At 35.2% G+C, this 27,572-nt stretch overlaps 1 protein-coding gene across 3 annotated transcripts in view; it reads right to left on the reverse strand.

The window, feature by feature from the left end:
• The window catches only part of Rpgr (retinitis pigmentosa GTPase regulator), a 49,545-nt gene extending 26,041 nt beyond the window's left edge, over nucleotides 1-23,504 (reverse strand). For all 3 annotated transcript variants that reach the window (XM_077106397.1, XM_077106396.1, XM_077106395.1), the window contains exons 1-11: nucleotides 23,304-23,504; nucleotides 20,048-20,173; nucleotides 19,531-19,623; nucleotides 18,064-18,126; nucleotides 16,808-16,966; nucleotides 15,282-15,431; nucleotides 11,659-11,817; nucleotides 6,657-6,812; nucleotides 3,465-3,589; nucleotides 1,701-1,886; nucleotides 401-560 (exon numbers count right to left, since the gene is read on the reverse strand). In XM_077106397.1, the coding sequence (XP_076962512.1) occupies nucleotides 401-560; nucleotides 1,701-1,886; nucleotides 3,465-3,589; nucleotides 6,657-6,812; nucleotides 11,659-11,817; nucleotides 15,282-15,431; nucleotides 16,808-16,966; nucleotides 18,064-18,126; nucleotides 19,531-19,623; nucleotides 20,048-20,173; nucleotides 23,304-23,466 (1,540 nt within the window). In that variant the 5' untranslated portion in view covers nucleotides 23,467-23,504. The remainder of the gene's footprint in view (nucleotides 1-400; nucleotides 561-1,700; nucleotides 1,887-3,464; nucleotides 3,590-6,656; nucleotides 6,813-11,658; nucleotides 11,818-15,281; nucleotides 15,432-16,807; nucleotides 16,967-18,063; nucleotides 18,127-19,530; nucleotides 19,624-20,047; nucleotides 20,174-23,303) is intronic.
• Nucleotides 23,505-27,572: the final 4,068 nt, after the last annotated feature.

The raw sequence follows: 27,572 nt of genomic DNA on the forward strand, positions 1-27,572 counted from the left end.
AAGACCTGCATTCAAATCCTGTCCACTTCAGATATAAACTGACTGACCTTGGGTAAGTCACTTGATTTCTTCAGGTCTAGCTTTTCTCATTTGTAAAATAAAGAATATAATTCCCACTTATTTCATGAAGTTGCTTCAGGTTTTATAGAAAGTAATATAATTATGGCATGCATATTATCCATTACTCTATAAAGACATGCTGCTATGGTTACAAGATTCATTGATGGTGCTTTGTATTTGTAAGGGTATTTCTGGGTTTGAGTTCAAGTGGGTGATATCAGGCTCTAATTGGGGACGAAACAATTTAATGAACTGGAGAAAACATCTTAAGATAAAACATGAAAGCAATAGGAATAAAAGGCACATTTCTCCTAAGAGCAGGCAGGGTGACAAGTATTACCTGGATCCAGTGGCTCTATGAAGTCAGAGGTGCATTTCTCTGAGAGGTAATTCATAGGCACAGGGAAAGAGATTGAAGAAGGGGAAAAATAAGGTACGGAGGCAGTCTCCTCTAATGGAGGTAGTGTTCGAACCATGTGAATAGATTCTGGGGATTTCTCCTTTAAAATAAAATAATAAACATCTGTCAAATGATGTTATATATAACATTGGCATAAATTTCCTTGCGGTTGCTAAAAATATTTAAGAGAAAGAGTCCAAAGTCTACCAACATTCCATAACATTCACTTCTTAATAATCCCCAGGGGATCAAAAACGTTTTGTTCTGTTGTCTCTGTATCTTAGTTGCTCTAAATTGTCAATCAGAAAGCCTGTTTTTCACATTTTGGGGAAAAAATGTGTGTGTGTGTGTGTGTGTGTGTGTGTGTGTGTGTGTGTTTTCTCTGCTTTCTCTTATAGAAACAAAAATTTGCTCATGAGATATAAAAAATTACAAAACACGGGTGGAATATTTCTCAACATTTCCATATATACTTTTTGTAAATAAAAAGTCACACTTAACTTTTACTCCAAAAGGAAAGAATTTAAGAACTTAAAGTAATTTTCAAAGAGGAATGTCTCCTTTAAATATTTGGCATTTTCATTTTTTAAAAAAATATAAGTGTCACTGAAACAGTAATTTTAAAGCACATGAGAATCTCTAAATTTAATTGAAAGAAAATATTCCTTTTCTCCAACTAAAGTCCTTCTTGGTTTTTCATGTTTCATAGTTTATAGTATATAACCTTCCACCACATGAGGTCTAACTAAAAGATAAAAGAATATAGCATTAGGCGAGATGATGAAGTCCTAGAGATGTGCTGTACAACATAGCACTGTGCCTATGTTAATAATACTGTATTGTATACTTAAAAATCTGTTACATGGGTAGATCTCATGTTCTTACTACAATAATAGAAAAAAAAGATGTGACAAGTTAAAGTAGAAGATGAATCACATGAAGTTAAAAAAACAATGTAGCATCTACTCTGAGGTGTAAGAAAGGTCTGTAAAAGGATGCTTTGTATACTATCACTGTCTACAAGCAGAGGTTATCCATGATAATTTGAATTGTCTAATTTGTGTCTTTAATGGCTTAATTCTGCACTCACTTTAAAAGTCCAAAATCTTCAGCTCTAATCACTTTATTAGCAATTTTATCTGAGAGGAGCCTTTGATTTTATAAAGAAAATAGATTTTTTCTTCATGTTTTCTTAGCAGTGCTATACAATACTATTATATAGAATAGGCCACAACTGTACCCGCTCTCTTCGCCGCAGACGTGCTGATAAAGTTCTATGCAGTAAATTTCCTGAGGTCAGATCAGTGGTGGACAGAGAACTAGCTGCAGGTGAGGAAGAATCACTTATTTCATCGAATTCAACTTCTCCTGATATATTGAGCCGTGGAGTGGCAAAAACTAGCATGTGACATCCACCACAGGCAACCTGCAAGCATAAAGCCACAGAAAAATTAATCAACATTGGATTCAAACACAAATGGATTTTGTAACAATTATCAGGTCAGCTACAAGAAATTTACTTAGTGGTACACAGCAGACTTCCTAAACTGACGGACTCACTGATTCTCTTTTAATCTCTCTTCTCCCTCTTTTCATTTAGATATACATGTGTGAGTGTGCATGTATACATCACATGTCTGAATTATATCTATGTGAATTAATGTATATATTCTTTAAACACTACAATTGAAAATTAGAACAAGTTTAATTCACCATTTGCTTTCATTTAACATAACATAGAGGAAAAAGTACTTGTCACTACATGCTTCATTACAAGTTAGAAGGTGTTGTATTTTCAACTGGGAGCAATATTAAAAACTATTCAGAGAAGATCTACTGGGAAATAAAATGAGCCAAGAATAAAACAGTCTCCTGAGATAATTATATAACCAAAACTTTTTCTTTACATGAATATTTTCTACATTTAAAGCTTAAAAGTCCTTAGAGAAAAACAAGAATTCACAATGATGGAACAATGAAAAAGAATTTTGAGATATCAATGGCTTCCAAGAAAATGCCAAAAAAGATCCCATAGTGTATTTTGGGGGAGGTACTGAGGATTGAACCCAGAGGCACTTTACTACTGAGTTATACCCCCATCCCTTTTGATTTTTTATTTTGTGATAGGGTCTCACTAAATTGCTCAGGCTGACCTCGAACTTGTGATCCTCCCACCTCAACCTCCAGAGTCACTGGGACTACAGAGGTGCACTACTATACCTGGCCCCAGTATTTTTAATACATAGATTCTAGCCATTTTATAGTGTTTTGACTATATCTTTCTTTTATAATATTTTCAAATTTAAAATTCATGAACAATTTTATTTATCACCATTTGAAGTGATAATCCCTGTAAGATTATAAACCCAATGAATGAGGATTAGTTTCTTCATCACTGAATACTCTGTATTCCTAATAATTAATCCAGTATCTTGCACATAGTCAAATCAACAAATGGTGCTCCATAGTATGAGACAATGCATCTTTGGAGAAGTAATATTATTGTCAAATAAACAGAATTTTCACAAGTCTATATAGCTCTTAACTAGTGAAAGTATTAGAAACAATAGACATATAATGTGTGATGGTAATGTTAAACTAAAGCCACACATTCTTATCCAAATAATATTTAGTCAATAAAACATTTTCACACCTCTTCATTTGTTATCAGATTCCTCTGGTACAGGATTTGAGAGTCTCAGTAACATTTAATTGCACAAATATTTACTGAATACTACTGTGTTTCAAGAGACATATGAAAATACAGCAGAAGAGTTAAGATTTCAACAAAAAGGAAAATGTTAAAGGAGGAAAATTAGGAAAGGGGCAGATTTTCAGAGTGGCATAATGTATGAAATTTGACTTTTAGAAACTAGTAGTATTGAGTAGATAAATACATGATAGTCTCTAATATAAACAAAAAGGTAAGTATTATCTATGAAATACTGAAAGACTTAATTATAGAAATATAAAAAACATAAGGAGGGGAATGTGATAACCTTACCAAATGAACTGTAAATTTCAAAAAATTAGAGCACAAAGTTGGAAAGAATTGATTGGTAAAATTCTCCAGTCCAAGTCCTAATTTTCCATGTCGGCCATCTCCAAAAGTATACATAAGGCCTACATCTAAAATGCAAAAATAATTAAATAAGGAAAATTATACAAGTGTTACTTGCATTCATCTATTTATAATCAGATGAATATATTAATTCACACTGCAGTTATAATTTTCCCATCAAATTCTACATTGAATACTCTGGTCCATTGATCTTTCCACACACACTGATTTCTATGGTCCTATACATAACAATATGCAGTAGATATTCTGAGAACAAATCACTAAACCCTGGTGGTTGGTAAAGTTGATGCCTTGTGGTGCAAGAAATTATATGGAACACTAACAATACAGCATGAGATCTTGTGATGTACATCATATTCTCAAGGAGAAAGAGATGCTTGTATTCTGATCTCTTATGTTGTGATATAACCTATTTTATTTTTTCCTCAGATCACTGATTGATCAGTTTCTCAACCTCAGCACTACTGACAGTTGGGCTGAATTATTTTTAGTTGTGACAGTCGGTCCTGTTCATTGTAGGATGTTTAGCAGCATTTTTGGCCTCTGCCCCACTACATGCCAGTAAAACTTTCCTCTGCAGCTGTGACAGTCAAAAATTTCTCCAGACATCACATCTGTCTCCTGGGGGGAACAAAATTGTCAGTGGTAGAGAACTACTGACTTAGATCAATCCAACTCCTCTCTTTTCTTAATTAGGTTCCTGGACTGAATAATGCTGCCTAAAGAACTACCTACCATAAGCCAATCAATAATGCTGACCAGTCCCTATACCAATAACTGGGTCTCATCTATAGCTGAGCTGCTGATAAGTGATCTGGTTACTTCTCTCCAGTTATCTTTTTTTTTGCCTGCTACCATAGCAGATATTCTGAACCTCAGCTCCTCTTCTCAGGCCTCTCCTCCATATACTGCATCTCAAGTGAGGTAAGTGCCATGGAAGCAGAATTAATGAGTGACAATGTGTGTGCAGAGAGGGATTTCCCTATAGTTTGAGGATTAGGGAAAGCATTCAAACTGAAACCTAAAGGATGACTAGGGTTTAGCTGGAAGAAGAAAGGAATGAAGAATTCTCCAGGCAGAGTCAGCAGTAAGTAGAAACACCTGAATCCAGAGAAATCAGAGCTAAGACAAGAAGGTGAAGGCAACCAACAAGCCCAAAGCACAAAGGGGAAAGTGTATGAGATGAGTCTGAGGAGGAAGATGGAACCATACCTCAGAGGATTCCATTAGTTCAGATTATAAATTTTTGAATTCTAAAGGCAAGAAGAAGCCAAATGAATGGTTTTAGGCTGGGAAATGATTAGATGATATTTAGGGACTTCTGGTTTAAGAAGGCAAAGTAACTGCCTACCAAGAAAATATATAAAAATTGACGGGAAAAAAATGACTGTAAATAACATAATTCAATAAAGTGATAAGTTCAAAAATTAACTTACAGAAATAGATTTGTATAAATAACCAATAACCAGTGTTAAGATGTGTTAGCTCTTATAACTCTATTTCCTTTCTTTATATACTCTATTAGTGTTATCCCTTCCTCTCCCTTCTTTTGATCCCAATTTCTTTGTTCAAAAGTGATTTTTAAGGCTTGCCTTTCTAATTTGATTATCTTTTGCCTGAAAAACTAAACTCTGATCCAAGCTGCCTGATTACACTTCAAACCTCAGAGTGATTTAAAAAATATGAGCCACTGGCTATAATGAGGAATTGATAAGAACTTACAGATAACTCAGTATACACATCTCATCAGTCTATAGGGGAAAAAAACTACACTTGTCCTCTGGGGAGGACAGAAGAGCAAAAAGGCAAGTGAAGTTTATGTTCAATTATTTGTGATATAACTCTTTTCATTAAGAAGAAAGATACTATGAAATCTTAACTAAATAACCTAATTGTATATTAGATGATACATGAAAGTCTGTTTACCATCAATTGCAATTTGGAGTTGATGAAAAATGGCAGTAAGGACAGAGAAACTGAGATTAGGACCCCACAGTAAGGGACACATATCAACTCTAATGAGACAACAAATGAATAACATTTCTTTACATTCTATACAGTACTATTTTCATGCCATGTTAACAAGAACATAAATAATTGATGATAGGCAGGTCATCCTCTCTGAAGAGTTCTGTGGGGAAAAAAGAACTGTTTACCTTGTGTATGCTGATTCCTACACTTCCCCTAACCTGTTATCGTTAGATGAGCTCCACTGTAGCAGTAGCATTTTTAGAAAGAGGGAAAAAGTAGAAATACAAGTATCTGAATTATTTCAATATACTAGATGATTTCTGAATATTTGGTGCTTTATTTCATCTTCAGATAGAAATAGTGAAATTACAGACGGTTTTCTTATAAAGCACTTAAGTTGTGGAGTCTATCAATTACTTATAAGTAAGTGACTGAATTATTTCGGGGAAGCATTTTCTTGAGTTCTACACTATTAGCAGAACCTAATTTCTGAAGTTAAGAAGCAGGCCCAAAGGAACATCTCCCTGGATAAAGGAGAAGCCACAATATTGAGAGATGTATTCACTTGGGGGTCTTTGAGGTACCTTTCTCTCTATCACTGTGGAAAGAGGAGTTATTCCTGAAAACGCCTCCTGGTGGCAAAAGCAGCATAAAGAATTTACTCAGCCTGAATGTAGCTCTGTCACAATGAACATGAGAATGTTCTTCTGAAAAACTTCTTTCTTTCTTCCCTGTGGCTTGCACAGCGTTAAAAGCCTTCAATTTCAGTAGGATTCTAACTTTCCGCCAAAGTACAGTATATTATGGTCTTCTGACATCAGTTGGTCTATCTTGACGTTCTAAATCTTTAGATCTTTTACTTTTTTTTCGTGTTGGGGATTGAGTCCAGGGTCTCATACATGCTAAGCATGCATTCTACCACCTAACTAAAACCCCAGACCCTACATTTATTTTAAATTGAATTAAAATAATCAAAAGGATTTTACAACTTTATTATACTTTGGGATATTTATCAAAGAATTCCAATTTTCTCAATTATTAATTCTTTTACTTAAGTTAGATACATTCATTCCCTATATTATTTAGTTTATAATAAAATACACCCAGTTCTAGAAATATAAAACAGAAAAATCTAATCCATACCTGTTATCAAAGCTGTGTGATTTTCTCCACAGGCAATATAACTTACTCTCTGGTCCTTCATATTTGCAATGACTTTCGGTTCTGAAGTTTCAAAAAGAAATGTGCCAAGGCCCAGCTGACCAAACTGCCCTAGCCCAAAGGTATACACAGTTTTCTCTGAAAGGAAAGGCACAATACAAGAAAAGGATTACGTGGAAGCAGACACTGTCACCATCATATCTAAAAAGATTGTGACATTCTTCCTTTTATATAACAAAGGTAACTTTTCTCTGAAAGAAATACTCATTTAAGAATACTAATACTGAAGTATAATTTTTTCAGTGATAAAGACAAAAATCAAAGGCACACAATTAGTTGTGTGTGGCAGTGCATACCTGCATTCCTGCCTACTTGGGAGGCTGAGGTAAGAGAATCACAAGTTGGAGGCCAGCCTTGGCAATTTAGCAAGACCGTGTCTCAAAATAAAAAGGGCTGGGGATGTAGCTCAGTGGTAGAGCATTCCTGGATCCACACAAAAACCAAAAACGAAGAAATAATAAAGAAAAGGTATACACTGTAAAAAATTATGGCAGGTGTTCAGTTTTATCTTTCATATCCATAACCACAAAAGGAACTTCTATAAGTAAGAAACTGATACAACAGAAGATACATAACTTAAGGAACACTAACCAACATGTCCCTATAATTACCATGTCAATTCAAAAATCATAAATCTTCATAAAGGCAATTTCTTTCACTGCCACAAATAAAAATATGAATAGTGTCTCCTACAAAAATAAGCTTCTAACTTTTAAAAGAAGTTTAATAAATCTATTTTATAAAACAATTTCTGAAAATAATTTGCAGAGAAATTAAGATTTATGATGGATATGCTATATTCAGTCATAAGTAAAGCTCCTTTATTAGGAAATGCAATGCTGAAGAAAGGACAGGAGAAGCTTTCCTCTATACTGATACTTTTGGGGTCAATACAAAGGACCTCCAATAACTCCATTAGCTCATATATTTTCTAGACATGCACAAGTACAAAAGCAGGATATATGCATGGTGACAAATGGGTTCTTTTAGACACAATTTCCCTGGTCAATGTGTTAGGAAGTACAGTGTCCTTGGTTCAATCATGTGGAGAAAGAACAAGAAATTTGCATTAGGGCCCAAACTCAAATCGTGGTATTACCAGCTGTGGCCAGTAGATAAGTTTCTTAGATTCTCTTATGTTATAATCTTTATTTATTTCAGGTAGATTTGAAGACATTTAGTTTTAAAGAACAATTTATCTTTGAAAAAGTCATCATTTAATCAACCCATCTAATTCTGGCAATTGCAGGGGTTACTGATGAATTCAAAACTGTCTAATACCACATCATTTTACATCATTTTCTGCCTAATAAGAATGTTTGCTTTATCAGTAAAACATAGATATTACTCCTTTTAGAAAATATGCTGTGTCAAGGATATGAAGCCATACTGAGGCAATGGCAAAACACATTCTTGTTTTAATATAAAAAATCTTTTAGTTAATTAATAACCACATGGTATATTTCCAGTTCTAAATGTTCAGCTTAATAGTAGAATGTTAGGTAAATTAAAACAATTATTTACTGTTAGCTTATCAACAATTACTCAACTTTCCTTGGGCTGTCTGATATTAGTCTGTGAAATGAGGCCATTTAGGTAGGCAGCTTAATCATATTTTAAAAGTTTCATTTTATCCTGTTAGGTTCACTTTCAGGTGCTTGGATGATTAGTGATGACAGCAGTTTCTGGTTTTTAAATATCTAAAACTCTTTTTTTTAGCCATATCACCTTTGTGATATTTAACAGTGCAATTTATTACCCTGTAGAGAACTCAGATTTGTCCAAACATAATCTAGAGAAGCTTAATTATCATTTGCCTCAGGACCCACAGACTTCATTGTGGACCCCTCTTATAATTGGCCTTTCTCATCTTTTGGTAACTGCTATGGGTAATGTAAAAGATTACATCACTCTGTCTCAGTGTGTCCCAAGTTCCTGTCTGGCCCTTTCTCCACAGCAGTCCACTGTTCCTGCTTCTAAGGAGAAACTATAATTATGCCATCACTACAAGCCGTGGTTGTATTTTCTAACCTACTGTGGTCACATGCCTATAGTACCTTTTAGATAAATTGATCAGCAATGATCTGCTTATCTTTAAAATGGTTTAATGAGTGAGATCCAAACTGATTGTAAGATCAGAGTTATAGACACAAAAAAAACAAAGTTGGGGAGGGCCTCCGTAGAATCATCTAATCACTACTTAAGTGAAAGGAATGATCTAGAATAGATGATTACTTATTTTACCCTAAGTTCTCAGAAAGTATTCCATAACTTTCTTAATTATCCAATTTAGTACTTAGTGAAAATGATGATCAACATACTCTTCAGGTCCATTTCTTCATTACCTAGGACTAAATATTAAATATTTCTATCTAATTCCAGTACACAGGTTCCTCACCAGTGGTGGCTAATAACAACAAAGCTCTCATAGATTCATGGAGCAATGTGGAAAATAGGCAAAGTAGTGAATTTTCCATATAGATAAATTTGTACAATCTAACTAGATATATTTTTTTTGAAATGTGAAATAATTTATTTTATTCAAATGAGCATGATCTCAATAATATTCAGTTCTTATAAATTCTCATATAGACTTTCAAATTAAGTAAAATAACTTGTTTAATTTCCTAGAAGCCAGTTTTTTACTCATCTCCTCTACTCATCTCATTCTGAATAAACTTAATAAAATACCTATTTCAGACATTTTTGAAAAACTAGAATCAGATTTATCCTCTTCTAATACTATGTACATGTAATCTGTCCTGAATTTCAAAAGAGTGATCAAGGCGCACAGAGGTCACATCTACAAAGAAACGGGAAAGGGAAAAGGAGAGCTAACTAGATATATTTTATTACAAAATTAGGAGCTTTTGTTTTGAAAATGTTCCTTATTTTATGACATGATAGTGAAAACAGTCACTTTTTTCAATGCTCATATTTAAGCAAATGCAAGTCAGAATTTGACAGCCATCTGTTATTTCTCATTATTTTTCTAACTTAAAATTTAAATTCTACTTAAAAAGAAAACATGTTCTTCACTGTTTCCAAGGTTACTTATAATTTATACAAATTTTATCTTCATATTTTCCCCTGTATTACAGGTTTTTCTCTTCTATTCCCCTGTTCAGTCTACCACAATCAGAAAGACAGGAAACACAAAGAAACTTTTTTTCCTGCATCTGTAGTAGAAACCTTTGCAGTAGACAGTAATTGCTCCAGATCTGTCAATAAATATATCTCATATTTAAAAAAAAAAAAAACCTTCACTGATCTGTGAGATCCCAAAGTGCAAAAATCTGGAGAGAAAAATCAATTTCTGGAAACATGATTTGTAAACTCAAAATCAAATTCACAGAAAGCTAAATGTATAACAGTACAAGAAAAAAAAATCACACTTTAAGTGTATTCATAATTTTAAAGAAAAATTTAAAGTATCATTGATTACTTTCTTGTTCACATTATATATTTTACAATATATAGTTGAATGGTTTATTGTAATTATATAATCAATATCTGTGTCATTCCAAATAATCTTGAATCACCCAGTAAATTTTCTGTTTGTAAAAACTAGAGAAAACACATAATGCATAAAAACTAAGTTGTCTTTTTAACTATAGGTTAGATTTTCAAACAATTTATAAAGATTTAATTTAGAATACATCTTTTAAAATTACATGAAAGCTCATTTTGTAAGCAGGAATTCAAAATAATCTTAAACCTTAGAATTATTTCCAAATTTAGAGTAGAGATTTTGAAAAAACTATTTCTAACTTAGAAAACTTACATCTAGAAGTTGTAATTCTGGGTAACTAAAGTTTAATAAACATGACTGGGACTAGAACAGGAAGTCAAAGAAAAGAAATACAACAAAGGAAAATCTAAAGATAAAATACTGCTCCTCCATTTTGCAGCATTAAAAATATCATCTAAGAATTGGTTATTCAGAATTTGTCTAGAATACTTCTAGCTTTAAGTTACTAAAGATTAAGTAGTGACTACAAACTGTTAATTTCTTAAAACTCATGATAATAATTCACTATTTAACTACATTACTCCTATATTACTCATCTAAAATAAATCTAATACTGAATAAATTTGAGAACATCAATTTAGCAGGCATATTTTCAAATGTGAATATATTTCAATATATTGACTAGAATTCTAAGAATTGACATGTCACACACCAAATATGAAATTCAGAAGCCAAAAGTGACATTACTATTAAGGTTCTAATTTTTATTACCTATAATTTAAAAACTTACCACTTTTTAATGAATTACTATAACAATGTAAAATCACAAAGAAATCCCTAAGTTATATATTGTGACTATCACAAAGAATTATCAATGACATGTTGAAAATAGCATGAACAGGAAGCTTCTCCAAAAGAAAGTATTTTAGGAAAAATAATATCAACTTTAGATAGATAAGTAAATAAACATATATATGAAGAAAACAGTTTGTCCTTGAAAATGAGCCAAAAAAACATTATTTGCTGATATTAAAGGTATTTAAGGCCATGAAGATATTATGTTAGCAGAAACAATTCGACAAGATTCATTCTTTTCTACTTAAAAATTATTCCATAGGCCAGCAATGTATATTAACTATAGAGTTAAAAGGTGGGGATCTTAGATGGAAGGCTACTTCCATAAAGAATCTAAAAGAATCAAGTTCATAAAAGCTAATAATCAAATGGTTGTTGATAGGAGCTGGGGGTGGAAGAAAGGGGAGATGCGGTACAAAGCTCACAAAATTTCAGTATACAAGTAATATTTTAGAGATCTGCTGTATGATATGCCTATTATACACTTAAAATTTTGCATAGAAGTTAAGTCTTATATTAAGTGTTCTTACCACAGTAAAAAAAAATCATCAAAAAAATGTCATGAGTCACCCCAAGAAGCAGGGATTCCACACATACCTGTGAGAACAACAGTATGCCCTCCACCACAAGCTACTTGGATCACCTTCTCAGGAATTTTAGCCACCAGCTGGGGTATTCTGTGATTGATTAGCATCTGACTGGGAAGACCTAACTTTCCATTCTCAGGTTCTCCAAATGTATACAGCTCACCATCCACTATTGAAGAAGGAAAAGTAGAGTGATCAATGATGGCATAAATATGAATAAAACACTGGTCTTGTTAGTATATGTTCTCAAGCTCCATAAAAAATTTAGACAATGAAAACTTACTAAATTTGACCTTTATTGAGATATTCTTACTATATGGTAAAGAAAGAAACTAGATTTTCTTTTTCCCTTGATTGTTTTACTTCAATAATCTTCATGAATTCATGACTGTCACTACTAATAAATCACCAGAAAACAGTTTTAGCTCTTTTTCAAAAGATATCATCTTCTGCTCAATTTTTTTCCCAGTGCTTAGGATAGAACCCAGGGCCTCCCAAATGCCAGGTAAGTGCTCTACCACTGAGCCATACCCCCAGCCCTGTTTGCTTTTAATAAAGCAGATGACTAGATATTAAGCTCCCATAACTACATAGATTTTTGTTTTTATCATCATGGTATCCCAGAAACCCAGCTGTGTCAAGCACAAGAATTTAATGAATACTTGTTGAATATATGCTTTCTATGAAACTCATTTTAGAAAACTCACTTTATTTGTTAAGTACAAATGTCGAGTGATTCTTAAGATAGCAGACTTTACAGTTAGATGGCACTTTCTCTAGACTCTCTTACCCTAGGAGCGCCTAACACTTATGACTGCCTTGTATGTACTAACACTAATGATATGCTTTTGTATTATTCCACTTATAACACTATATTATGACTGTGAGTTTCTTGAAAGGAATTTTATAAATTTCTGTAATAATGCCACTTACTCATTGAGTCATAGTGAGTAATCACTGTGTCTGTAAAATGGGAATAAAAGTACTTATGATGTAGGGTTGTTATTTAATAGGAATAAATTAATTAATGCATTCAGGAATACTCTTTAGAACACACAGTCAGTGCTCAGTTGTTATGAGTTGCTACTACATTCTCCTCCTCTTCATGTGGGTTTAGAAAAACTGGGTGCCAACAAAAGTCCTTTAGGCCTATAGAGTCCAAAGATCAAGGTACAAATTCTGGTTCTGCAACTCAGCTGCAGCACCACCTTGAATAAAGCATGTTCTAAACCTGCTTCTGCATATGTAATCAAGAGACACCACTGCCTCTCTCTCAGAGTTATCATGAGATTAAGTGAAATGTAATTTGTACTTGAAACACGTTGTAGATGCCAAAACCTTATACATTTTGGAGTGAGTAGACTGTAAACTCCTGAAAGATAAGCACTTGTTTTAATCAACCTGGCATTGTAAGAAACATACTTTAAGATGACTTGTACATGGTAAACTGCTGAATCATTTCTTACAGTGTCAACTTTTTAAACCATTTACAAAGGGTTAGAAAATACATTTCCTGTAGCTACCACTAAGACCCTCTTTAAAGGTGAAGGTAAGTGCTTTTATCTGTATAAAACATTCAATTTAACTTCAAATTCTTTTTCTTATTTATATATAAAAATAAAATAACATCATGATAAAGAAATAGTAATTTCATCTTACTCATTTTTACTTTGAGTCTACTAATTTTTATAAAATCTGGATTCCTCAAACTACCTACCTGGTTCTGATATCTGCCTTCTCCAAGATTCTGACCTTAACCACCCTGCCATGTGTCTCTTCTCCAGTCTCTGAAGCCTGTTCCACACATCCCTGCCCTGAGTCCTCACAGCCCTAGCTCTTTACTTATATTCTCTATTGTGTTGCACATAATTCCCTCTTTACTATATGGTCCATTGGTTGCAATGCTCAGACCCCAACTATTAACGCATCAGATGAAAGACATAGAAATCAGTGATAACACCTGAAAAATCCACATATTTTATTTCAAAAAATTTAAATTAAATATTTTATATAATTTAAAACCATGAACTTGAATTTAGAATGTGAACATAAGCATTCAAATACACAAGTAAATTAAAAATTTGTAGGAAGCCTTAAATGTGACTATCTCGGTGATATGTTCTGCATTTTTATTAAAAATTACACTCTTCTTTTTGGTCTCCTAGCTTGACATACAAAGACAAAAAGATAACTACAGTCCTTTTCTATATAACGTTTTTACCTATCATGAAATACATATTAAGTAAAATCTCTTATACTTGGGTTATTTCCAAGATGTGTAAAAAGTTGCTTTAAACTATTAAAGTCATAAAATAATGGCTACTGTGAAAATTACTCACAATTCAAATCAGTTGTTATAAATGAATCTCCAGCAAAAATGTTTAGTATAACAGTTCATGGTAAATATATTTCTGTGAATATACTAAAAAAAATCTTCAACTGTATACTTTAAATGGGTGAATAGTACAGTATTTAAATTGTATCTCAATAAAGCTATTTTTTAAAAAAGATATAAAAACAAAAACAAAATAACTCAATATAATGCTTGCTGGCTTAAGATAACAATTCTATGTATTCCTCTAATGGCTAAAGCAGAGTTTATTAATAAACTTGGCTTGCTCCCTTAGTATTTATTAAGTCTGTGCAATAAACCAGAGATACAGTGATGAACAATACCAACAGTCAGGTTTGCCCAATCTTGGTATCACGCTGCTACCAATCTGTTGGTAACTCTGGGGGTACTGGGATTGGTCAGTCAGCACTTCTAAATTTCAATCTGTAGTATACAGAACAAAGAGTAAACATTTATTTATTTTTTAAAAATTTAACATTTATTTTTTATTTATCTTTAATGTGGTGCCAAGGATCAAACCCAGTGCCTCACCCATGTGAGGCAAGAACTCTACCACTGAGCTACAACCCCAGCCCCAAGAGTAAGTATTTAAATAAATATTTAGAGAGGTATCTAAGAGGGTTCACAAGACTATTTTCTCTAGTAAATTAGATGGAAATCCACAACCATACTTTTCCTATTATTAATAGTGTAGATGCAGACTATAATAGAGCCCAACATTTCAAATATTTTAAGGCAGAAGAGATTGTCAGTAGGCCCAGAGAAATTGGAGATGCTGAGAAAAGTCCCACCCAAGGAAACTATCTCATACTGAGCTCTCTTCCTTTTTGATCTAGTCTTCACCTCACTTCCCATTCATTTACTTGAAATAATAAAATAAATGATCAGTACAAAAGAGTAGAGTAGGTTAAGATTCAGAGGCAAGTGGGTCCAGAGGAAAGTGGCTCATAGGTCTTTTTTTCAATGCCAAAGGGATTTAAAAAGCTTGAGAATCAATGTTTAGAAAGGTTTCAATTATATCAATTGACATAACATTCAATTATATCAATAGACATAACATTCACCTAAAAAGCCAACATGTCAGAGAGAATCTAAAATTACAAAATTTATTATAGAAATAGAGAAATACTGTGATGTAAAACAGATGGAAATCATTTCATTACATGGATAACCATGGCATTATTTCTACAGAACTGTAGAATATGTTAATATAATTTTATTATTAATTGAATAGCTCAGAAATGAGAGATAATGTGATGAATCCAAAATGTTCTGCTTACTTGTTACAAAAGCTGAATGGTAATATCCACAAGAGATCCAGGAGATTGGTTTCCCAATGGTCACTTGATGAGGCACACACACATTACTCATATTTTTTAAACCAATTTGCCCCTCAGAATTGTCACCCCACATAAAAAGTATTCCATCCTCTGTAAAGAAAACACAAGGAGAGAAAAGTTTTAAAAGGTAGTAGGATTCTGCAGCTATTGTAATTCCAACAGGCCATTTATTTTTTTAATTTAGAAAAATTATATGTCTTAAAAGAAAAGTACCAAGACAATTATATCAGCTGGCTACTAAAGAGTTCAATTTCTATTATGAAATACATCAATAACAATAAAAAACAGAATGAAATGATTGTAAATCTCTTTGATTATGTTCATACTTTTATCTCAATAGCAAACACAGGATGTCATTTCCTATAATCACCTTGTCTCATTATAATGTCTCTAAACAGAAATATTTTCCTTCTTCCAAGCAGTCTACCTGCCACTGAACTGAGAGCCAGCACAAGTCACACAAAACATTTCCAGATCAAAAGAGCAAGTTCCAGGTCAAAAGTGAATGGAAGACCTTGCTCTTGAGAACACTATATAAATGAAGAAGAAGAAGAAGTGAAAAGAAATATGTTTCACTAATCTCTTTTCTTTACACCTGAAAACACAAATTCTAGTTTCAGAGAATGAGGAGATATATTACCATATCTAGCATCTCAAAAACGTGTTCATTTATGACCTTTCTGATAAGGGTTTTCAAAGTTGGAAAAAGTTAAAATTAGGATAAAAAATTTAGAAAGGAATTACTAATGATTATTTGCTTTAATTTTTTATTAAAAATTTTAAAAGTCTTTGAAGTTGTTTAATAATAAAATGATAACTGAAAGAAGAATATGAAAAAGCTAACTATCTGGATGACAAAACTGAAGAGAAAAGCTTCAGATACAACTCTGACTTTCCTAGTAGAGCAACACTGGACATGTATAGTCTCCTATTTGGAACAAAACAGATAGCAAACAGCTTCAGTGACACCAAGGTGATCTTGACACCAACTTTTAAAGTTCTTATATGTGCTTTTGACAGGGATGGCTGAGATATGCAATAAACATTACAAACCATAATATTTTTATAACGTATGCCCAACAGGTTTCTGATTAGTAACTTCAGTTAAAACTGGAAGTATATAACAATTAAGATAATATTTCAGAATATCTAAATTAGTAGATGGATAGTAGAGCTTAAAATTTATTTACCAATTACCTCTAAATGTATATTTATATCTCACTAAAAATATATTGAAATATGAGGCACACACACATTACTCATATTTTTAAAACCAATGTGCCCTTCAGAATTTACACCCTACATTAAAAAGTATTCCATCCTCTATAATAAAAACAAATGTCTTCTGAAAGCACACAGTCAATGCAAGAAAATTAAATGACAATGCTGTCTTGAGTTTACCAACTTGATATATCTTGGTCTAAATGAAAGTATGTGTCCCAGATTGCAATTAAAATACATCTTACCAGTTAGGGCAGCTGACGTGTTAGATCCAGCAGAAAGCTGTTTAATATTATGCTGGGATGTAAAAAAGCTAATTCGATGAAAGGTGTTTCTCTCTTCAGTGTCACCAAGTCCCAATTGCCCTTCATTATTTCCTCCAGCTGCATATACACTGCCTCCTTCTGTACACGGAAATGAAACATTGTAATACTATAGTCATCTTGCTTACAAGACAGGTTAGTGTATACCAGATATTCCCTCTATTAACAGTGAAGAAAAGTATAAACAAAGGCAGACTGGTGAGGAGGAGCTAAGGCAGAGAGAACAGCCTAAAGATAGAAGCAGCTTAGGGTTGGAGGAAAGGAAGGAGACAAGAAGAATTGTTAAGTAGTCAGGAACTGCTAATTGTTAAATTTGTTGAAAATACTTTCCCTGGGTGCAGTGGTGCATGCTTGTAATCCCAGAAGCTCGGGAAGCTGAGGCAGGAGGATCATGAGTTCAAAGCCAGCCTCAGCAAGGGCGAGGCATTAAGCAACTCAGTGAGACCCTGTCTCTAAATAAAATACAAACTAGGGCTGGGGATGTGGCTCAGTGGTTGAGTGCCCCTGAGTTCAATCCCTGGTTCCCCCCGCCCCACCCAAGAAAAAGAAAGAAAATACTCTCCACTGATTGCCGTAGCACCTTTGTCAAAAATCAGTGGGGCATATATGTGAGAATCTATTTCTGTACTCTATTCTATTTCATTAATCTTTCTCTATCGTTTTGCTAATGCCATGATGTCTTGAATATTGTAGCTTTATAGGTCTTGAAATCAGGTAGTATCAGTCCTATAAATTGGTCTTTCTCAAAATTGTTTTGGCTGTTTTATGTCCTTTGATTTTCCACATATATTTTAGAATCACTTTGTCAATTTCTACCCACCCCACACACACAGCCTGTTTGGATTTTGATCAGAACCACGCTGACTTTGGTTGGCTTCCACTTACCCTCAGTAAGGAAGAGGTAAGAACAAGAACAGAAGCAACTAGATCTTGAGGTGTGCCTATAGGTAAGGAGATGCTGTCCCTTGATATAATTTAACAAAGGCTTTTTCTTTAGTCATTTAACATTTATCTGCATATTTACAAAGGCAAACATGTACTAAACACATTTTTAAAAGCCCTATCTATCTATTGCCAAGGTACCATTTTCTATTAATTTTATAAACCCCAAAACATTACCAGAGTGAGATCTCAGTTCTCAAAGCCGGGCAAGAAGTCATACCAGTTAAATACTATACCTGTTGAAACTAGGGTGTGGTTCCTTCCACAGGCAGCAAGTTTTACTTTTTCAGGTTTAAGAGCTAAAAATATATGAATATGACAATTAAAATATTTTATGGTTATGAAAATAATAAATAGTCCAGGTCAAATGGTAACTAAGTGGTAAAAGAAATTGTTTATTTATTTTGGTCATGGGGATCAAACCCAGGGCTTTGTGCATGCTAAGAATGTGCACTACCACTGAGCTACATCCCCAGCCCCAGAACTGAGATGAAAAGCAGGTTTACCTGTTTCCAAAGTTGATGTTCTTAACTAGTTTTGTAATATAACACAGTGAGTCACTGAAAACAGTGAGTCAGTGGGTCTGAGGTAGGGCTTAAGTATTGGTATATTTTTAAAATCCCACAGGTAATTAAAAGATGCCACAATCCACTGGATTCTGTTGTGCTGCCTCCTCACCAACCTGATCCATTACTTAACCTGCCATCACCATTATCAAGCTCACTTTTACCATATCCAATGGAAAACCATAAGTCCAATATTCATAGGCATACACCTATGTTAAAGTTGTTCATTAATTTATCTACATATTAAAAAAACATTTCTAGAATATCTTCTAATTGCTGGGCATAGCATCTACACAGATGATTAAAAGCCCCTGGTCTCAAGGATCTCCTTTTTAGACTATTAGATAAGATATTAAAGAGTAAGCACTATGGGCACTGTGAATACCCACAAGCATTTAGCAGTTTGACCATGTGGAATATTTCAAAAGTCCCACAACAATACCTATATAAAGAGCATGGATAAGATAAGCTTGCACCTGAGATTCTGAGCTGCAATTTAAATTTTAGGTAGAAAGATAAAGAATACTGTTCTTGTCATATCCTAAGAAATGTCTATCACCCTTTCAAATTTAGTTGATGTTCATGGTTATACCCAGAGGCTTTGCTTGTAATAGAGAGAAAGGTTTTCTGGGACAGTCATGATTTCAGATGTTTAGTCCTGAAATTCTTGCACACTAGTACTAATCAATCCCAGTCTTAATGTTTTGTTCAGTTCATCCACTCATTATGTACTACAGCATAAAGTATGTTTTACAAAACTAACAACTACATATGACCATGATATATGAGAGCTCAAAACTCTAGCACATTATAATGTCTGTTATCTATATATGCAATAACAGTAATATTTAAGTAGTTTTACAAAGAAGCAAAAAGAGGATGTCCAAATGTAATACTGTAAAATCATGACTTCCTTTGTGATCCCTGGGTTTAAAAATCAGTGTGATTTTTAGACTTTACCACATGAAAGTAGGTTTGAATTTCATATAAAGTTCTGATAATATTCAAGTGAATGTTACAAAATGAAGAGCTAAAGACTTTATCATTTATGACATTAAAGAACTACACAATCAGTATGGAAGTACTTAATGTAGTTTGTTAAGTATTTAAAGTGAAAAAGAAGACAAGACCCCAAACCTTTGACACACGTTGGCTTGCTGATGGTTGACTTTGATCCTAATCCTAACTGACCCCAGTTGTTACTGCCAAACATGTACAATTTATTATTTCCTAGTGGGAAGAGAAATAACAAATTAAAGCACTCATCAAATAAATAATGTGAGATAACATTATCACATGACAATAAAAAAGTCACACCTAAAAAAGTCACTGATTTTCTATGTTAAAACATATTACCTTCAATGTATGACCAGATTTTATTAGTAGCTTCTAAGATAATACAGCAACAATTTTTATTATATTGAAATAGACTTATTTGAAGAAAGTTGTGTGTATAGGAAATCATATTTTAATTAAATATATTAAAGTAACTTAAAATCAAAAGACTCTTGATGAAATCAGTTTGTGAAGAATTCTCTGGCTAAGTATAAAACAACACCTTCTATATATCTTCAACATGTTGAAAACACAGCACATCTATATTATTTAGAATTCTCAAAGTATTATTGTTCTGATTAAGGATTGTAATACTAACCTGTAACAATAGCAGTATGTTCATCTCCACATGAGAGATATATAGGTATGTCATGTTTAAACCAGAATTTACTGGGCATGTTTTCAGCAAATTTAGTTTTTCCAAATGTAAACACAGCACCCGAATCTGCAAATATAAGACAATTTCTATTTAACAACTTTTAATATGCTGCCAGTTATGAAAATACACTTTTAGTAATATATCTACACAAATCCCTGTCTCATGACAGTTCTGCCTTTACTGGAGCACTGTTCGGGGGGATGGTGGGGTTACTATGGATTGAACACAGGGATGCTCTACCACTGAGCCATATCCCCGGCCCTTTTTAATTTGAATCTTGACACAGGGTTGCACTAAATTGGTGAGGCTGCCTACAAACTTGCAATCCTCTTGCCTGAGCATCTAGAGTAGATGGGATTACAGCCATGCACCATCATACCCAGCTTCAAGCACTTCAAGTTTCCCTTCTTCCCCCTTAATTCAGTCTTACTCCTTAAACGTCATTCTAGTTTGACCTACAAAATCTATTAGTGAGAAATATATTATCACAAAGAAGTCAGTCATCTATTTCTAATAGTTCTACTGTCATCAGGTAGACATCTGATCCTGGGAATGAGCTGGTACAATGTGTACCCTATTCACTCTGGTTAACACCTCAAAGTCTGGTCCCTGGACCAAGAGCTCTTTTCTACATTCAGAAATAGGGCAGTATTGAGTTTCTTCATTAGGATCACCAGGACATTCTAGGGGAGGATTTATATAAGTCAGTTTGAATTTTCTTTGGTCCAGTTTTTCCAAAAAACCTCCAGTGTTCTCAAGCTAAGGGAAAGGAATGTAACCACAAATGGTCAACTCTTTATGTGTCTATTGGAAATCACCATGAATACCCATAAAACCAGGGTCAAGACAGAAACAAATTATTTACACAATACCTCTTTCATTTGTACTATGGGAAGGCAGCTAAACAAAAAGGCTTTAAGCGTAATCAGGTCTTCAGATTCTCACTCTGAATAATTAGCTATGTGATCTTGAACAGGTTACTTTACCAAGACTTTGATTTCTCTTTGATGATTAGTCTTTATTTGATAGTGTCTAAGTACCAATATTCCATCTTATATACCCTGAATGTCACACAGGTATAAGCAGGATAGTGAATGAATGTAAAATGCATTTATAATAGTGTAAATACAGGGCTACACCAATTTCATAGGGTTGTTTTGAGGGTTAAATGAGATAGTATATGTAAAGAATCTAGTATATGTTGCCTAGAATGGCCAATATGTTAGCTCACAGCCACCTTAAAACACTTCCTTTATTCTAAGAGCTGGAAGTGATCATTGGTTTCTCTGAATTATGAGATGTACAGAATTTATATGGCAATTAACTATGCACTATTAAGCAACCTCTCCAATCAAATCGTTACACACATCTTTTGTTGCTCAATATTTTGTTTTCTCACTTATATTCTAAAGTTTCAGAGAGTGTAGATTGTCCTCAGTACCCATACTCCCTTACACAAAGTGGTCCTTTAATAAACTTCAATTATTTTTAAGTCTGTTACCTTCTTACACACATACATTCATAACTGTTTTCAGGTCATCTTAATGGTGAGCAGGTAGTCAAACATAACTTTCAACACTCTTAATGTTAAAGATAAGATTATCTAAGTATTTAATAGAGAAACTTTTCAGTTTCCTACTGATTTTACTGAGAATTGAGGATTCAGTTTAAGGATCATGTATATAATGAAAAGATTCTCTCAATAGAAGTACTCAGGAAGCTTCTCATTAGTTATAGAGTTTTTTTTTTTTTTTTTTTTTTTTTTTTTTACCATAAGCTCTGTAAGGGAAAGAATGGTTTATTTTGTTCCTTCAAACACTATAACAAAATGCCATGGTTCTAGGAGATTGGGGGCAGCAATGTAGAAATTTAATATTCTTAAATTAAGTCATTACTTGATTTGAGTAGTATTCACAAATTGTTTTGGCCCAGTACCATTTTGAAGAGAGACTGAAAACCCCTGTAAGTTCCCAATAACCATTTAAATACAAACACATGCCTGTACTAAATAGGCCAGATCCAGCTTCTGAGGAAATCTTAAGGAGGATCATCACATAAACTAATTGGTACCAGAAAGGAAAATGTAGCAAATATAAGTATTAATAATAAATATCAATGCTCATGAGACTAGCCACTATGGAGAATCTTTTGAGAATCCTTGTGAAGCATCACATTTCGAATTAATAATTGAGAGTTGGGAAGCCAGGATCAAGAACAGTTTCCCCAGAATGAATCACTTTACTGTTTTCTCCTGATTCTCCAGGAAGCCTCCCTCTGCCACCCCACCCCAGGCTAGGGTTTAGTGGCTCTGTTCTGGTCCCCCGGCATCTATTGTCAAACTGCACTGTTACTTTTTTTTTTTCTTTTTTTTAATTTCTTGTCAACTTTTACAACTCCAGGAGGCCAGGAATCTAAGACTGTTTGAGCCTGGAGCATGGCACAAAACGCAACACACATTTCAATGACTATAATTCTGTTCTAGTCAGTGCTTTTTTAAAGTTCAAACTGTTGGTCGTGATCCACTAGTGGGTCAGGAAAATCAATTTAGTAATCTACGACTAAAACTCTCGGAGTTTTCTATAATACATATAACAAATGTATTATAGAAAACTCCGAGAGCATCTCAAATGGTTATAACAAGTAGTGCTTCGTGAAACGTCTATTATGTCGTAGAAGGTACAGGTCACAATGTCAAATGTATTTCAAATCGTAGAGCTGATGGTGGGGGTCTTAAAAAACAAATAAACCCCAAATCACTATCTCAAGCTTTCCTCTTTCTCCAATTCGTTTTTTCCACTCCCTTTAACCCGAACCCCCGCATCAGCCCCTTTTTACTGCGCTGAATATGTAACCGGGTCCTGCCGATCTCCAAGGCGCCCAAGTCTGAAGCCCGTCGTGCTTCGGAAAGTTTGTAGTGAAGAAAAAGGTGTCCCTGCCTTGGAGAAACTCATCAAAAGTTTATTTAAAACTCAGAAAGTCAGGAACCCTTTTCCCCACTGTCCCCTAACCCATCCGTCCCGTCTGATCTTGTCCTCTCAGTTACTTGCGGAGGCCGGGCAAGAGATCTGGTCTCAGTCCGGTCGCTAAGCCTCAGGCCTGTACCCCGACCGGGCCCGCCTGGAGGCGGAGCCTGGCCGCTCGCCCGCCCGCGGACCCTCCCTCCCGGCCCGCCGCCACCGTCGAGGGCGCGACTCACCGGGCACCAGAATCTCGGGCTCCCCCATGCTGAGGGCCGTAAGGGAAGTCTCCGTCAGTTCTAGGAAGAGTGCGGGGGCAGCTCGGGGGAGCTTAAGGCAGTGCCTCAGCCACAGTGCGGGCTTCTGTACCCCCGGGGGCCCCCATAGCGACCCTCTTGGCATTGGCCGCTGCCGCGCTCCCGGAAGTCAACAAACAGCCGCTATGGGCAACGGAGGCGGAGCGTTAAGGCACGAGGCGGGACAGGCGCCCAGTGTGGGACGGGGGAGGGGAACGGAGGCAGGGCGGCCAGTGCGGCGCAAGCGCAGATGGCAGCGGGCGGGGCGGTAGAGACCGCGCGCCCTCTGGCGGCTCAAAGGGGAGGAGCGGCCCCACCGAGCTGCGATTCCTGCAGTGAGCGTTTCTGCTGGGAGGAATACTGGCTCCACAGGGACCCTGCCTGGATTAGTGGCAAACGTCACAAATCTCACATATTTGATCACTGAGGCTTTGTGACACATGCGAATGTCGATGCGCAGCTATGACAACCTACTAATAGTAACCATATATAGCATTAAATGAGCTAGGCTTTCTGCTAAACATTTTATATCCTAAATTACATTTGTACCCCCAGTATGTCAACCAAGGCATAGCATACACTAGATGTTCATTAAATATTTATTAAACAAATGAGGGCTATTACAGACCTGTAAGGCAGTTAATGTCACCCTATTTACAAATCTGGCAGATTATATATGGAGAGAGTAGGAGTCCCACTTAGCTTGTCCAGTTTGTAGTCTGAACAACTTTGCTTCCCAAAGGAAGGGAAAACTGAGGTGTATAGAATTCACTCAGTAATATTGTATTTTTGTAGGACACATCTTGTTTTCCTATGCATTAATATGTAACCATCATAAAATAAAGAGGCAAAAAGTCATCTTCCAGAATGAGTACATTTATATATCTGTGGTAGTTGTAAGCAAGGGCTCTAGAATCAGACCCAAGGATCCTTGAATTATTTGTGTGAACTAGAGCATGTTCCCAACTCTTTCTCAGGGAATTCACATTAAAATGGCAGTTTAAATTATCCATTAATCATTCATTAATCATTTACTTACAAAGCACACTGAGGCGTACTAAGAAACTGTTTAACAAGAAACACTGATCTGGTGTGGGATGTTAAAAAAGACTTATCTACAGAAAAGACTTTAAGTCTAAAAACTGAAGAAGGGGAAGCTGAAAGGGAAATGAGACCTCTGGGCAAAGTAAGTTGGCTGTGTGGCTCATAAGGCAGTTGGTTCTTTCCAGGAACTCAAAGAGGCTGGCTCCACGTGAGGGGCAGGGTTTGGGGCCTGTTAAAGAATCTGAGATTTTATCCTCAGGAAACCACTGAGGGGTTTTAAGCAATGGAGGGACAGGACAGGATCAATTACACGTGTTCCTGAAATCATTCTGCCTGGCTTGGCTACTCCGTGGGGAGTAAATTAGAGCAGTGAAAACAGTTCAAAGACTATCACAGGTGCTGATAAATGGTCAGGCTGACTTGGATTTCAGTGCATTGGCACTGGAAAGGAGCAGGCAGATTTAAAAATATTTTAGGTGGTAAAATCTATAGGAAATGTTGTCTGTGTATCAACTCTTAAAAATTGCTGGATTACCAAATAACAGATCAACAGCAAAAAAAGGGCCCAAAGGATTTGTTGTTCACTTTTAAGGGATCATAATAGTTACTGTGGGAAAATCAGAATTTAAAAAAAGACTTACATTAGTTATGATATGCTTTCATTTGCTTTTTTAAAAAATTTTCAGAATGCGGTAAAGCACATTTTGATGCTGAGCACTTCTGTAAGTATTGATGTACCCAACACTCAGGTTCCCAACATAAGCAAATTGGAGTGGGGTGGCACAATTTATGGATATGGGGAACTCTAAGGAAGGAGACTTGGGTTAGATAGATGGGGTACAGTGAGTTCAGCCTTGAGCACACTAAGATATCCAAGTGGAGGTGTTGAGCTGAGCAGGCAATTGGTAGGCAGAAGCCCCATATGGAGGCACATATTTGGTGAATTCCTGGGTTTATGTGGTGATAACAACCTTGGGGACAGGTAAACTAGAATGGGAAGGAAAAAGAGGCTATTATAAGTAGTGTAGAATTTAAAATTTAAAATGTAATGGCTCAGCAAAAGATGGTTAAACTGAAAAGGAGATTAAACTGACCATAAAGGAAGAACCTATAGAAAAGTGTATCAACAAGAAGGGCATGGCCTATTGGGTTACATAATATGGACAAATAGGGTAAAAGCCAAATGGCTACTTAATTGAGCAATGTGGTGATCATTAGTGTTGTTGAAAAGAGCTGTTTGGTAGGATGATTTGAATAGTTGCAGAATGGGAGAAACTGAGGGAGACATCAAGGTGCTAGCTTTGGATAGGATATAGAGATGGATTCAGTGGGAAGAGGAGATAATAGTCAGGGAAGTTAGGTGGATGGAGGGCTTTTGTGAAACTTGGAGAAACTTGAGAATACTTAGGACTCAAATGGAATAGACGGAGAGAGAGTGTGCAGAGTCAGGAGAGTGTGAGAATGATCAATAACATAGAGCAGGAGGAGATAACATCTAGACCCCATGTGGAGGAGCTGCCTTAGTTAGAAGGAGACAACATTTCTAGAATACAGGAAGTGAGGGAGAAAGACCCCATTTCACAATATAATTTTGATGTATATGATACATTTATATATGTAGATAGATGACATCTATATATTGTTAATATATATGATCTAGAGTTATGTCATATACATCATACTTATAGCTATGATATAGTTCTAGATAATATATGATACAATATATGGTGATACTGTTGTCCAGCTCAGAAGGCTTTTGGGAGATATTAGGTAATGCATGTGAAACAGCTTGGAGCCTGGAATAGAATAGCACTCAATCATGTTAGCTATTATTAATGAGACAGAGTTGACTGTGCCAACTGTGCTCATCAGCAAAATTTAGGCTGTGCCTCAGTACAAACACCCAAATCTCAGTGGCCTAACACAAACAAAGAAGTTACTTTCTCATACATGCTACACGTTCAATGTGGGTCAATGGGGAGAACTGCTCCTTCTGGTTACACAGGGACCCAGGCTACTGATGGAGGATCAGTTACCTTGTAGCTACATCATATGCAACTTGTGATCTCTTTGGATGCTATAGCAGGGCCAGAGAGATGGAGCAGGAAATTAAATGCTTGAGGTCAGAAGTGACATGTTTCTCCTTTTTATAACCCATTGACCAGATCCAGTGTTATGTGCCTCTGTGTTCTACCAGGGGGCTGAAGAATGTGGGAGAGCCCTTGAACATTCAGTGAGCAGTAAATACCTCTGCTGCAATCACTGCAGTCAGATGGCTTCAGCTCATGGAGTTTCCTCCCTCATGTTGGAGAAGGCAGGGTGTTCCACAGTTTATGACTCTCAGCAGCAGTCATGTGCTCTTTTGATGTCCTCTGCATACAGGGCCAAACACTCAGATACTCCTCAGGAAATCGTGTTGATACACAAAAGTCATCATACATCTGAAAACATGTACAAGACTTAGCAATTTCCTCTATTAATTCTAGTTGTTATTCATTTCTGGAGCATTTTGTGTCAACTAAAAATAGAGGCATTTATGAACAGGGAAGACATTTGATAGATTATGCTTCCTAGCTGAATTCATTTCTTTTTTTGACAGCATTCATCAAAACTTCCAAGGTCTGCGTTCTGAGCTGCATTACAGTGCAGCTGCCATCACTGTTTATTTCTCTCTTTGGAACCAGATAAACTGATGTGTCTCCACTTTGCAACCTCCATTATGAAATTTCCACAAGCATCCAAAATTTCAAAACATATTCTAATAGCTTTTTTGATTTCTGAATTTTTTCATGCAGCACTGAGGACTCACGAGTACAAATCTTGGCCAAAGTTTATTTATGAAAAAGACAAAGGTAGGTGGGGTGTACTATGCTACTACCCCACCGGAAAAAAATTGCATTTTTGTTTCTTTCATAATTAGTTGGTATTTTAAAATCCTTAATTTGTACAATGATCATCTAGAGATCTTGTTAAGATTTTGATTCTACAGATCTAGAGTAATCTGAATTTTTAAAAAGTTCCCAGCTGCTGCTGTTGCTGCTGATTATAGATCACACTTTGGGTAGTGTGTTAATCAGCATTTTATCACTGGGATCAACATATCTGACAATAATTACTTAGAGGAGAAAAGGTTAATTCTGGGCTCATGGTTTCAGAGGTTCAGTTTAT

This window comes from Callospermophilus lateralis, chromosome X, assembly GCF_048772815.1.
Source record: "Callospermophilus lateralis isolate mCalLat2 chromosome X, mCalLat2.hap1, whole genome shotgun sequence".
Classification (NCBI taxonomy): Eukaryota; Metazoa; Chordata; class Mammalia; order Rodentia; family Sciuridae; genus Callospermophilus; species Callospermophilus lateralis.